The following is a 14187-nucleotide window of genomic DNA, read 5'->3' as shown; positions in this document are numbered from 1 at the left end:
TGGGAGGCTGTGGGGGGTGTGGGGAATATAGTTTAGGGGTGGTGGGGGAAGGGTTATATGGGAACTTCCTGTAATTTCTGCTCAATTTTCCTGTGAATCCATAACTGCTCTTAAAAATTGTTTATTAATTTTTAAGACTGTTTGAAATAATAAATGTAAAAAGATCAATAGTTCTATATACTAGAAAGGAACAATCAAAATTTGAAATTTAAAATATCATTTACATAGCATCAAAAACTATGATTTCCCGCTTCCCAAGAGTTTAAGCATAAACCTGAGTTAGAGACAGATGTAACAAAAGATTATTGTTTTTTTGTTTTGTTTTGCAAACCACAAATCTTTATTGCAGAAATCTGGGCAAAGTTCCCCATTGGTGGCCCCCATTGAGGGTGGACTGGGGCCCTCTGTCCAGAGCTGGGCAGGAAAGAGGTAGAAGGAATATGTCTGGGCCCAGGGCCTCAGAACTGTGAGATGATGTTGGGTGCCAGGCTGCAGATGAAGCCTCTATCATCCAGCTCCACATTCAGAGACTTCACTATACCATCCTCTACCACCATGGAGAACCTCTTGAGCAGTGGATTTCCAAAGAGAGATACCAATGAATCAATCATCTAGTAACAAATCTGTCTCCTTCCTAAAGGTCCTAAGGGAGTCAGCCAAGAGCCTAACCTTGTCTCCTGAGTTGTGAGCTTGTCCCCACTCTTCAGCTACAAAGACATCATTAACACTCAGATATGCTACCACCTGGACCCCCTTGGCCTTCAGAGCTTCAGCCTGCTGCATAAACCCTGGCAGGTGGATCTTGGAACATCTGGGGGCAGTGGGGAGGGGGTGAAAAGGCCCTAGGGACTCCAAATAGCACTCTCTTCTTGCCCTTGAACAACTGTGTTAGGTTCACCTTGTTCCCAGGTTCCCCTTCAAAAACCATCATGGAAAGGATGGCGACCCACTCTGACTGGGACCATGGCTGAGGTGGCGCTTCTGAAACTGTAGGCTTTGCCAAGTGTCCACTCCCCACTGGTTGCTGGCATCCTCTTGCTCTTGCTGTCACTGATGCTACAGATTCAATGGCAGCCGCCCAGGCACCCAAATGAAAACTGAACCTGCTCTGTTGTCCAGAAGGCACAGCCCAGCCAGTGGCATGCCCATCCCAGAAGCTACAACTGCTATATCAATTACATGAATAGAAATTATATGGCAAATAAATGGAGGTTACTTTGTTCAAAGGTCATATGACTCAATATCATCAACATGTAAATTCTTCCCATATTGACCCATATTCTGTGCAACCCCAATAAAGATCCCAGTTTTTTTCTTTTAAAGATTTTATTTTTTAAAGTAATCTCTGCACCCAATATGGGGATCCAATTCACAACCCCAAGATCAAGAGCCCTGTGTTCCATCAACTGAGCCAGTCAGGAGGCCCAATAATCCCAGCTTTTTAATAGAAAATGACAAACTGGTTTTAAAATTCATACAGAAACACAAGAGCCCCCACCCCCCGCCCAGAGAAACACAAGAGCCCAAAAAACTTGAAAAAGAACAAAAATCGAGGCCAAATTCTGATTTCAAGGCTCATTATAAAGCATAAATGATGCAGATAAAATAGCGTTATTGTAAAGTAGGCACATAGATCTGGCAACAGAAAAGTCTTAGACCCGCACAAACAAAATCAACTGATTTTTGACATAAGTGCAAAGGCTTTTCAGTAGAATAAGTATAGCTCTTTCAACAAATGGTGCTAGATATCTATATGCAAAATGTTACCTAGTATCCATACCTCGCATCATATACAAAAATTAACTCAAAAGGGCCATAGACCTAAGCTATAAAACCTTCATCCTAAAACTTCTAGAAGACAACACGGCAGAAAATCTTTGCAACCTTGTATTTGCCAGTTCTTAGACCAAAAGCACGACCCATACAGGCCATGTGAGTCCTCGCAGAGCCCCCCTCTTCTCACTCCACCTGGGGCGGGAGGCTCGGCCTAGCCCCGCCCTGGAACTCATCGGGCCCCGCCTCGGCCCTCCTGGCCCCTCCCAGCCCGCCCAGCTCCACCGTCTCGCGTCCCGCGGCACCGGGCGGGGTGCGCGCCCTCCCGCTTCTCCACCCGGAAGAGCCTCCTGAACGGCGAAGTCGAGGTGGCGCGCGGCTCGGCGTCCGTCTGGTGCGCGGGCCCGCCAAGCAGCCGGCGCGGCGCCTACTTCACCCAGGCGCCAGGAGGACCCGTCGGAGCCTGCGCGCCCCCGCGGCCGGCGACGCCTCGAGCGGCCGGCGCAGGCGCCCCGCCCCGCCCCCAGCGGCCTCTTTGCGCCCCCCGCCGCCAGGCCCGAGCTCTCCGCGACCCTCAGCCTTGGGAGCAGCGCGTCCCCGGTGACTTCTAACACTGCATGTCCGCCAGTAAGTGACAATTGCTGCCTCGTTTCACCGTTACTATTTTTTTTTTCTCCCGCAGTTCATCCCAAGTCTCTCCCACATCTGGTTAGTTCCCAAACTATTCAACTCCGGGATTTGTCGGGCGACCGAGGTGCCCGGTTGCCGAGCCAGGCAGTGTCAGAGACCTGCCGAGGTGTTGTAGGGCAAGGGCTGCGTCCAGAGACGGAAGTATGGAAAGCAGTCCTCTGAGTACGACCCGGCTCCGTGTTCGCCCAGCGCACACGGGGAGCGGGGCAGGCGGGCGGGGAGGAGGCGCCCACGAGACGCGGGCCGCGGGCGAGAGGGGCGGGTCTTAGGACGCGGCGCAGCGGGGACCGACGAGGGGGCGTGGCTCCGGGTGAGTGCGGCGGCTTCTCGGCGGGCGGGGATTCCCGGTGGTCTGGCTGCAAGCCGCCGCTGATTCGCCCTGCTGGCACTTGCCTGCGCTTCACTTGGTCCAGAGGATGAAGTAGCACGTGGTTGTATTTTGCCCCGAGCTACTCAATAGGTGAAAGGAAAGGGAACTTGAAAATTGTAGAACAGTAAGAGTGGGCATGTTTATAGGGTTAGCAAACTGCTTAGAAACAGTTGAATAGTTTTGCGCAGGTTTTGAAAGGGAATGCTGTTTTCAGAAAACATGCTATTTCAAAAAAAGACTAGGCGAAATTTAATCTGACTTTAATTTGAACCATGCATTCTGCAGCTACCCCCTCTCTGCCCTATGTGGAGCTGTCTTTTACATTGCTAAACTGTGACTCCAAATTTAATATGTATTTACAGAATCTTAAAGATTGTCTTGTAGCAACTCTTGGGAGTACAGTTTCTCTGTTTTTTTTGTTTTGTTAAAATTTTTTAATGTTTATTTATTTTTTGAGACAGAGACAGAGCATGAACAGGGGAGGGGCAGAGAGAGAGGGGGAGACACAGAATCTGAAACAGGCTCAGGGCTCCAAGCTGTCAGCACAGAGCCCGATGCGGGGCTCGAACCCACAGACCGCGAGATCATGACCTGGGCCGAAGTCGGACGCTCAACCAACTGAGCCACCCAGGTGCCCCTCTCTGTTTGTTTTAAGCAAAGGCCACGTCCTGGAAATACTGTATGATGAGTTACTTTTCGAGTGCTTTTTTCTGCTTTATATTTGGCTGAATTTAATATTACCTAATAAAAACAAGTTATTTATTGATGTATTGGCCATAATTTGCTCTCACTCATTCTCCTGGGTATACACATGCCTATCTGTCCGTCTCAGGCATTTGTAGTTGTTAGAATTCTTGGCCTGTAACATAAACCACCCCCCCCCCCCCATCTTAACTCCTTTCACACCTTCTAGAATAGTAGGTTCCCAGAAGAAGCAAAATAATGCTAATAAATAGCATTGTAACACATAGTTAGGATGCTAAAATGTGAACTTCATAAGTTGTCTTTTATCATCTTTCTGTTTGTTGAACCGAGTACAATAAATGTTGCTTAAATAAGTCAAAGTACATTTGTCCTCCAGTACTGTTTCCAAACCAAATAAGATTTTCTTAGATGATCAATTTCAACAGTTTATTTTAACTGCCCATTGCCACGTCTGGGATTGTCACCCCCTTGAAATTTAATCCTTCTCTTCTTTGTGCTCCTATTCATATTGTATTTTTACCACTATCAGAGCACTGTTTCATTTGATCTGTCCCTTGGTTCCCTGAGGGCATTGAGGATCTTTTATTGTGCTTTTTATTTCCCAGCATGGTACTGTGAACATGATAGATATCTGCCTGTATACATGAACTTGGAATGGGGGTAGGCCCTTTTAATCTGTAGATACAAATTTTCAAAAAAATACATTGCCAGGGGAATGTGATAGGTGAAGTAATGTAATATAGTGTATTTATTTTCAGTCCTAGTTATTCATCATTTAAAGACCAATTTTCCTTTCCTCAGTTTAATTATGTAGTTTCTTTATATTCTTGATAGCTGTTTTTGCTGAGGCCAGTACGTTTCCTAGGCTAGAAAGAGAAAATAGGAAACAAATTAACCTCAAAATGTAAATTTCTTTTTTTTTTTTAATTTTTTAACGTTTATTTATTTTTGAGACAGAGGGAGAGACAGAGCATGAACAGGGGAGGGGCAGAGAGAGAGGGAGACACAGAATCTGAAACAGGCCCCAGGCTCTGAGCTGTCAGCACAGAGCCCGACACAGGGCTCGAACTCACGGGCTGTGAGATCATGACCTGAGCCGAAGTCGGACGCTTAACTGACCGAGCCACCCAGGTGCCCCCAAAATGTAAATTTCTAAAGCGAATCTGTTAACTATTCAAGTCAGAAGTAGCAATCCACGGGGGCACCTGGGTGGCTCAGTTGGTTAAGTGTCTGACTTTAGCTCAGGTCCGGATCTCGTGCTTTGTGAGCTGGAGCCTCGAATTGGGCTCTGTGCTGACTGCTCAGAGCCTGGAGCCTGCTTTGGATAGTGTCTTCCCCACCCCTCCCTCATTCTTTCTCTCTCAAAAATAAATATTAGAAAATTTCTAAAAACCCTGGTTATCCATGTACGTTCCATTTATGTAGCCGAATACACATGAATATGGTGTGTGTGTGTGATAAGAGAGGATACATTATTTATATGAATAAAACCTAGAACCAGGACACATGCAAAAAACTCTACCAGAAGTAACTTTAGCCAGAAGACTGCTATTTAAGATATACTTGAGAGCAAATGTATATACAAATTGTCGTTAAAGGAAAGGGAAGGCCTTTTACCATAGAGTTAATAAGAGATAGTTTGGGGAAAAGATACAGGAAAGGCATTGGACCATTTTGGATTTCAGTAATCAGTACCAACATAATTCTTTGGTTAGGTTTAGCTTCACTTTCTCAAAAAATGCATTTACTAAGTGACTATAACAAGTAATTCCAATCTAATTAAGATTTTAATTTTTTAAAAAATTTTTGTTTTTAACCTTTATTTATTTTTGAGACAGAGAGAGACAGAGCATGAATGGGGGAGGGTCAGAGAGAGGGAGACACAGAATCTGAAGCAGGCTCCAGGCTCTGAGCTGTCAGCACAGAGCCTGACGCGGGGCTCGAACTCACGGACTGCGAGATCATGACCTGAGCCGAAGTCAGACACTCAACCAACTGAGCTACCCAGGGGCCCCTTAAGATTTTAATTTGAATGATATTTTGAGTTTATAGTGTGACCCAAAGTCAGGATGATTTACAACCAATCGTTTTTGTTTAACTTGTGTTTAAGTCTGAATACCAAAGGTATAATATGGTCCTTTCTTTTTCTTTAGTCACCTAGATTCAAGATGAATAGTGATCAAGTTACACTCGTTGGTCAAGTGTTTGAATCCTATGTTTCGGAATACCATAAGAATGATATTCTTCTAATCTTGAAGGAAAGAGATGAAGATGCTCATTACCCAGTTGTGGTTAATGCCATGACCCTTTTTGAGACCAACATGGAAATTGGGGAGTATTTCAACACATTCCCCAATGAAGTACTAACAATTTTTGATAGTGCTCTGCGAAGATCAGCCTTGACAATTCTCCAGTCCCTTTCTCAGCCTGAGGGTGCCTCTATGAAGCAGAATCTTCATGCCAGGATATCAGGTGAATCACTTAAGGATTTTACTGCCATGTTATTCTCTAGGAACATTTTGAGAAATCCCAACACATACTGAATTCAGAGCACTAAGAATTGAATGATATAAGAACATCAGTTGATCTTTATACTTAAAAATATATCTATTGTGTAGTTGATGGTCAGTTTCAGAGCAGAATATTGATTTTATACTGGATATTAGAAGGCTGGGGTACTAGCCATTCCAATCAAGGGGAAAGAGAATGTGTGGAGACAACAGTATGGTAGTGTGCACATATATACATGTGGATATGTGTGTATAAAATTATAATTCAGAGCAGCCTTACGAGCTTATGTGACTAACAAAAGAATTGATAATACAAAGAATTAGAAAAGTAGCAGATTCTATCTAGTGATCTTCAAAACTATTTTAGGAAATTTATTATTTTTATATATCAAGTTTAGCACTATACTGGCCACCCATTAGGCACTCAACTTTTGTTGAATGAATGACAGATTAAGTATCTTAATTTTTAAGAATCAGCCCCTGGTGGCAAAGCTGTATCTTTGAATCACTGTAGTCTGTGATTAAGTTGGAGAACACACGTACCATTTGTTTAAAAATAAGTAGTTTTTTAGTACATTTCAGAAAGGTGGGGATTTATAATCAACAAAAATGCTTGCTGTGATTCGAAAGAGATGAGTCAGTATGGTAGAAATCTTTGGAGAAAATAAGATTCCCCCAAGGAGCATGCATTTGATTTAATTGAAAAAAATAGTATTTTATCTAGAATAAAATTATGAATATTATACATCTTTATGCATCAGCACACTAGATAATCTCTTGGTAGGTTCAAGAACAAATGTTTCCTTATAATAATGTTGTGAAAAGATTGTTAGAAGAGGCTTTAATGTTACTGAAATATATTTAGGAATGGTTTTAGGCTGTCCTTACATTCAGATGTTTTTCCATGCTCAGTTTAAATACCAAAATTTTGTCTGCCTAGGTGGGTGACCCTATTGGTTTCTGATAAATTAGCCTGTTGTTGTTTTTTTTTTTTTCTAGTTCTCTGAAAAAGTAAATTGCAAATTATGTTACTACCATGGTAGCATTCCTTCTACAAACGTATCATGTGTAGGCATTTGCTAGTCTCTTGGGAAACCGTAATACTATGGTATAGCCCCTCATCTAAAGGAGTTCAAGGCTGTAGAGGAGATAGCTGTATAGTCAAATATTTACCAAATGGTGTCTGTATGCTCAAAGATACATGCCTAAGTACATATTAAACATAATTGTAAAGGAGTTTTAATGGCAGCTATTATGTTATGTGATGCATGCCTCATTTAAGGTGTGTGCAAGATATATTTCTTCATAGAACAGGGAGTGAATTCTCAGAGAATTCTCAGAAATTCACTGGAGATTTCAAGAGGAGAAGGTAAGGCAGGGATAGAGGTGTCCCAAGCAGAATGAACCAGGGATGGAAATAGAGTGGTTTTAAGTATATTGCAGCTTCATCTTGGACTCCAGGCAAGGCATTTGATTATGAAAACATAGGTTGCCTCTGTGGTTCAGACTCCTTAGGAACCTAAGACATTTTCCAGTTTGTTTTTCCAGGATATGCATTGCTCTTTATCTTCTGGGATTTTTATTAGCCTACAGTTTACTTGCTATTTCCAGTGGTTTTGATGAAAGGTCTTGTAATACAAAGATAGCATCAAAGTAAATGAGAAGGAAAAAATAGCATTCATGTGTTATTTAAAGTAGTGGTTCCCAAACATTAATGGCAATCGGAATCAACTGTAGGGCTTGTTAAAGCACTGATTGCTAGGCCCCACCCACAGAGTTTCTAATTGAGGAGGTCTGGCCTGGGGCTCAAGAATTTACGTTTCTAACAGATCCCAGGTGTTGCTGATGCTATTGTTTGGGGAACTGCAGGCTGAAAACCAGGGACCTGAAGTAATTGATATGGACTTCTCTCTTGCACAGAGAGGAACCTATCGCTGTCTATTTCCAAAATTTCTTTTTGTTCTTTCTCACTGAATTCGTCAGAGAATGGTAAAGGTTTTTGTGTTACTTAGTAACACATACAGATACATATGTTATACCTAACATGTATAGTTACTTGGTAACATATATAGTAAGACAGGAAGATGAAAATAAATTGTCATTTCTGTCCAAACACCATCTCTTAGCACCTTTTTAGCACTAAGATTTTGATTGTGTATGGTCAGTTTGGCTTAACATCATATTGCCTTTATAAGTTTATTTAAAAATCATAATAATCTGTAATGAAAAGAATCTGAAGATGAAATATACTCACCTTTATTATCTTTTTCTTAAAATAATAGTTACTTTACTATACAAAATAAGCATTTAATCTGCCATATTTTGAACAAATTTGCTCAGAATTTCTAAAAAAAAAAGCAAACAGGCACCATATACATGATTCAGTAAATGTAAACTGCTCTTTTGTTTCCAATGTAAGAACATTAAAGATTACATATTGCCCGGTATTGTAAAAGTATAGAAGGTAATTGAAAGCTAATTTTCTTAGAAAATTTTGTTGTAATCTTTACATAGTTTTTTCTTCAGAGATGTTGTAATTGTGTTAGACATAGCTGTAGGAAATTCACTCATCCTGGCTACACTTGTAGAGGAATACAGAAAAGGTTGGGTTGGCATATGCGGGATGCTTAGAAGTGAACCCTGCTTCCCTCTAATATTCCCTGTGTAATATCTCTCCAGTACATCTCCTTATGCTGACTGAAATAAAACCAGTTTGTGTAGACTTATCATGAGGCCTGGGTTATCATTTACAAGGAATGGAAGGTGTCTCTGGATTCTTCCTTTTTACTCTTCCTGACGGAAGATTTCTCTAGACATGAAAGGCATTGTTTATACAATGGTGCATTCATTTGACCATTTTGCTTACATATTCCATTTGTGTGAGTGTGCATGTGTTAGCCTGGACTTAGGGAAATTTTCTTGTGGAAGGGAAAATGTGAATGCAGTCTTCATGGCTGAGTGAACTGGGGAGAGTTTGCCAGACCAAGTAAAGTGCCTAAGGAAAGGTACAGAGGTAAGAAGCCCCTGTATGCACCACAAAATTCAAGCATTTTGTTCTGGACTGGGAGATTTGAGGCCATATATGGTAAAGGTGAGGCAAGAGAGAGAGAGGGAAAGCCCGTTCCCCCTTCTCTTCTATTCACTAATTTTCTCCTTATTGAAAAGTGCTTATTAAAGCACTGGGTTGGGCACAGGGGTGTGAAAAGGATCTCAAGAGGTGACTGTCCCCTCCACATATAGAATGGTTAAGAAACAACGCAGAGCAATAGGAGATTAAGACCCTAAATGAGTGGTACAGTCAGTAAGTGATTATGAATGTCACTGTCATGTTGTTACAGCATTTGGAAGAGATCTTCTTGAATGTGATGTAGGACCAGGGGCCTGAGTAGGACATGCTAGAGGTTAGGGCATTACTGTTAAATTAGAGGAGGGGAGGGAAATTTAGTGACTGTTGCCACAGTGTAAGTTCCTTCTGTTCTTAGAGGGAATCGTATGCAAGTCAGTAGAATTATGGGATGGAGGATTTAAGTCAGTTCTTCAGGGTTAAATGTTGAGAAAGATATGGACCCTCTCCAGCAGGTGCAGGTATGTGTATATACATAACATTTTGCCTGAATTTCAAGAATTTTAGAGCTTTCCTGAAGTCCAGCCATGTCTCCTAATCCGGAACCTTGATTTACATGAGGTCAGTTAGGATATTGTCAGTGTAAGTTCCCTTGGGTTAAAGGAACCCAAGGTAGGGAGGTGGGTAAACCATGTGCTATGAAGTCAGTCACCCGGTCAGGCCAAACCCCCCCGGGGAGCATGGAATCTGTGGAGTGTGGTAGGGGGTGAGAGGGATGATGGTGAATCCTTTTTGGCAGTTATATCTGAATTTTCTCTCTCGGGTTTTGCTCATTTTGTAGAAGGAGAAAGACTCGTCTTTCAACTCTGTGTCCCCCTTCATTCTCCATGCACTCTTCCTTTTCACAAGTAAATGTTCTGACAGAATACATTCCTTCTTCCGTTCATCCTTTTACTTTCTTTACTTTTACTTCCACCACACAGGAGCCACCCTCACCAGCCTTGCTAGTGACAGTCTCATGGTCAAACTGAGGGTCACTTTTCAGTATTTCTCTTCCTTTATTTCCCTGCTGGGTTTGATACAGTTGACTCCTCCCACCTTATGAAATTCCAGCCTTGGCCCCACTTGGCAGCACCCTCTTGCCCTTTCCTTTCTCTCTGGCTGTGGCTTCTCTCCTTCCTCTTTGGAGCCCCTTCCTTTACCTGAACTGTATGTGCTAGGTTCAGATGTGGCCGTATTCTCCTGGATCCTGCACTCTCATAGGGTGGCCCCTGTTTCTGGACCTGAGCTTCAGCTGCCGCATACGTGGAAACAAATACCACCTCTACATTTTTTTCTCAATTTTAGCCAAAATCTGTCTCTCAAGCTCTGTATCCAGATATCACCATGCTTATCAGAGGTTTCACACTAGATATTTTCTTGCTAACTCAGTGTATCAAAAAGTGTACTTGGGATTTTTCTCTACTCTGTGTCCCACTCCAAGTGAAAATGGTATTTCCTTATTTATTCTTTCAGTAGATACTTACTGTTTGTAGATATTTGTTTGTAGATCTACTGTTGTAGATATTTACTGTGTGCCTTGCAGAATTCCCTGTTAAGGGAACCAGAGAACTGGGAGTCACTCTACATTTCACCTTCTTCCTGATCCCTTATCTCTACATATCTCAAAGTCAACATAGTATCCTTAATATCTCTCCTATCTACCCCCTACTTCCTAGTCTTGCCATTCATCTTTCTTTCAAGTATATTTTGAACATTTACTATTTAGAAAGCATGGTGAATAAAATCTACCTCTGTCCTGTTCCTGTGCGATTTATATTCAAGTGTGGAAGCATAATAATTATTTAAATTGCAATAAGTGGAATGAAAGAGAGGAACAGTGTGTTAAAGCTCATAAAAAAGAAAATTCAACCTGAGGTGGGTTAAGGAAAGATTTTATTTAGAAAAGGATATTTAAGCTGATCTTTTAAGGAGGAAAAATGAAAATATCACGTATAAGAACTAACATTTGAATAGTGTTTGCTCGGGGCACCTGAGTAACTCAGTGGATTAAGCATCCAACTTTGGCTCAGGTCATGATCTCACAGTTTGTGGGTTTGAGCCCCCTGTAGGGCTCTGTGCTGACAGCTCAGAGCCTAGAGCCTGCTTTGGATTCTGTGTCTCCCTCTCTCTATGCCCCTCCCCTGCTCACACTCTGTCTCTCAAAAATAAATAATAAATAGTGTTTGCTATATGCAAGGTACTGTCCTAAGAAACGTCACATATATGAATTACGTTAGTCTTATGACCCTTTGAGGTAGGTTTTGTTGTTATTGCCATTTTACAGAAGGGAAATCTGAAAGGTTATATAATTTGGGCCAAGATCACACAGCTAGTAGGTAATAGAGCTGTGACTTAAACCCACGTAGTCTGATTCCAGAATCTGTTTTCTCAACTTCTATGTTGCTTCTTAGTGTGGACTCTTTTGAGGATCAGAGTTGGGAGGAGAGTGTTGAGGCAAAGGGGACACTATATGTGAATGTTTGAGTGCTTAGAGGGCTTGGTATGAGAGGAAAGCCTTGTAGTCCAGTCCAGACTTGGTTCCTTATTCTTAGATCTGTGGGCAGCCATGGAAAGGTTATAAGAAGAGGAGATTTGGACTTAGGCATTCTTTATTTCTTTCCTGGATTACTGTAGAAGCAATGGAGGGTATGGTGTTTTATTCTTCTATTCTAAGGTGCTATTTACAGTAAGATACTGTCAAATTAAAGATTGCTTTCTAGGAGAAAACTATAATAAAATTACATTTACTTTTGTTTTCAGACCAAAATTTGTTTGTAAGCCAGAAATAGCAAATATCTATCTAAATAACAATGTAAGACTTCATCAGCTACATGTGACGTTAGCATATGAAATATCCAAGGAGTCTGATAAATTATACTGGGCAGTCTATAGTTTTCCTCGGTATTCTGCAGTTATGAAAGAAATCAGAGTGATACAACACTTCCCATAACTAGTTCTTGTGATCTTAGTTTTCCTTCTGTATCTCTCCTAGAGTTTTAATATATTGATATTAAATATATTGATAGTTTTAATATATTGATAATATAACTTATACTGAGCAATCAGTTTGCATCTGAAGCAGAACTAGAATGAATAGAAATAGGATGCAAAATGATATCTTTTAGGGGCCATGGAAGAGAGAATGGATACTAAAAAAATCTAAGGAGTTATTAAAATGAGTTTTCTTAATCCATTTTTTCTATTCTTTTTACCTTGCTCATAATTGTTGGTAGATTTTTTTTACACTTCATGAAGGAAATTGGATTAATAATCCTATTTCCCACTTGAATAGTACTATTTTCCTGTCCTCTGTATACTTAGAGAACACTAGTGACTTTTTGCAAACACAAAAATAACATTATTTCAAAAAATATATTTAACCATATGACCCAGCAATTCCACTCCTAGGTATATGCCCAAGAAAATTGAAAACAGATAAACAGAAACTTGCACATTAATGTTTGTAGCAGTATTATAATAGCCTGAAAGTGTAAACAACCCAAATTGTTTATCATTTGATGAATGGATAAACAAAATGTGGTATAGCCATACAATGGAATATTTAGCCATAAAAGGTAATGAAGTACAGATACATGTTACAACATAAATGAGTCTTGGAAATACTATGCTTAAGTAAAAGAAGTGACACGCAAAAGGCCACTTATTTATGATTCCATTTATATGGAATATCCAGAGTAGATTTACCATAGAGACAGCAGCTTAGTGGTTGACAGAGGCTAGGGGTAAGGGAATGGGGAGTGATTGCTAATGGGTACAGGCTTTCTTTTTGAAGTGATAAAAATATTCTAGAATTAGATAGTGGTGATGGTTGTACAACTTTGTGAATATGCTAATAACCACTGAATTATATACTTTAAAAGAGTAAATGTGAGTTTTATTCTTATCTTTATCTTTATCTCAGTTTTGAAAAAAGTATTCATGTGGGGAGCAAAACAAAAGTAACTGAGAATCTGTAAAGCAGTGTTAAGGGTTGCCATAATATACATTCATTCCAGTTAAGGCCAAATAAGGGAAATCTCCACGTAGTCATTTCTTTCTTAACATTAGGGTATAAACTAAAAAAGGACATGGTACTTCCAAAATATAAGCAATGTAGACATGAGAACAAGACCTGTTTTAAATGAGAAGCTTTGGTTGTTGGTATGGCTTTTACCTGGTTGTAACTAGAAATATCCGTATGTTCTTGGTAGCTCGACATTTAGCTATACACAGCTGAATTAACAGATGCCTGAAATCAACAATGAGAAATAGCATGCATATTTTTTTTAATGGATAAAATATCTACTTTGATCCAGCTCCAACTTCTCTTGTCTATTCCTGCCCATAGAATAGCACACTTGTCAGCTCTGGGGTCAGCCTTGGACAGAAAAAGGAGTTATAGTGGCAAATGTTGGCAGTACCTGCCTTGTTTATATAATATACAGTATACATAGAGTCTCAGCCAGCAGCAGAGAAAATTTAAGTCTATAGAGTTGTAACCTGTAACACCAGATTAATGTAACCTGGTGCTTTAAGCGTACATACAGTTCATATAACTCATTGCCTTTTTTGTTGTTGTTGTTAATTTCATACTTCCCAAACTACCTCATTATTATCATCAATTGGCTTTCAGAGTAGATCTGTCAACAGGGAGAAAGTGTGCTGACCATAGAAACCTAAAGTATAATCATAGCTATTACGGTTATTTCTCATGACTTGACAAATCCTATAGATCCATCTTCAGTGTGCACATTTTCCAGATTTCAGAGCTGCTGAATTCTGAAGACCATTGGGCATGAACCAGTGGACCATTGGGCATGAACCACTGTAACAAATGCTACCTTGGTAAACCTGTTAGAAGGCAGTCTGTTAGAAGGCAGCCTTTGACCATCACAGCTAGCACCTCTCTACTCCAGTGATGTATGGCAGCCAAACATAGAATGGGCCTTTCTGCCTAAGAATTTTCCTTGGCATTTTGAATCTTTTAAGCTGCCTGTTGATTAATGGTGAAAAACACAAGTTTTTTAAAGGAT

General features: G+C 40.6%; 1 protein-coding gene and 1 pseudogene across 6 annotated transcripts in view; one reads left to right on the top strand and one right to left on the bottom strand.

Annotated features, from left to right (window-relative positions):
• Positions 1 to 425: 425 nt before the first annotated feature.
• On the bottom strand, positions 426 to 1149 carry LOC132667574 (peroxiredoxin-5, mitochondrial pseudogene; annotated as a pseudogene).
• A 978-nt stretch (positions 1150 to 2127) lies between these two features.
• MCM9 (minichromosome maintenance 9 homologous recombination repair factor) overlaps positions 2128 to 14187 on the top strand; it is a 111762-nt gene continuing 99702 nt past the window's right edge. For 3 of the 6 annotated variants that reach the window (XR_009605238.2, XM_060616514.3, XM_060616517.3), the window contains exons 1-2: positions 2306 to 2400; positions 5692 to 6010. Coding sequence is in view for 5 of the 6 variants with exons in the window: in XM_060616514.3 (XP_060472497.1) it covers positions 5707 to 6010 (304 nt within the window). In the remaining variant the exon portion in view is untranslated. Of the gene's footprint in view, positions 2401 to 5691; positions 6011 to 14187 lie in introns of those variants that run through there. The other 3 variants (XM_060616515.3, XM_078447254.2, XM_060616516.3) reach the window with 3 other exon arrangements.

The sequence above is a fragment of the Panthera onca genome, chromosome B2 (genome assembly GCF_046562875.1).
Source record: "Panthera onca isolate mPanOnc1 chromosome B2, mPanOnc1 haplotype 2, whole genome shotgun sequence".
Lineage (NCBI taxonomy): Eukaryota > Metazoa > Chordata > Mammalia > Carnivora > Felidae > Panthera > Panthera onca.
Note: the sequence above shows the minus strand (reverse complement) of the source record. Positions and strands in the feature narration are given on the sequence as shown.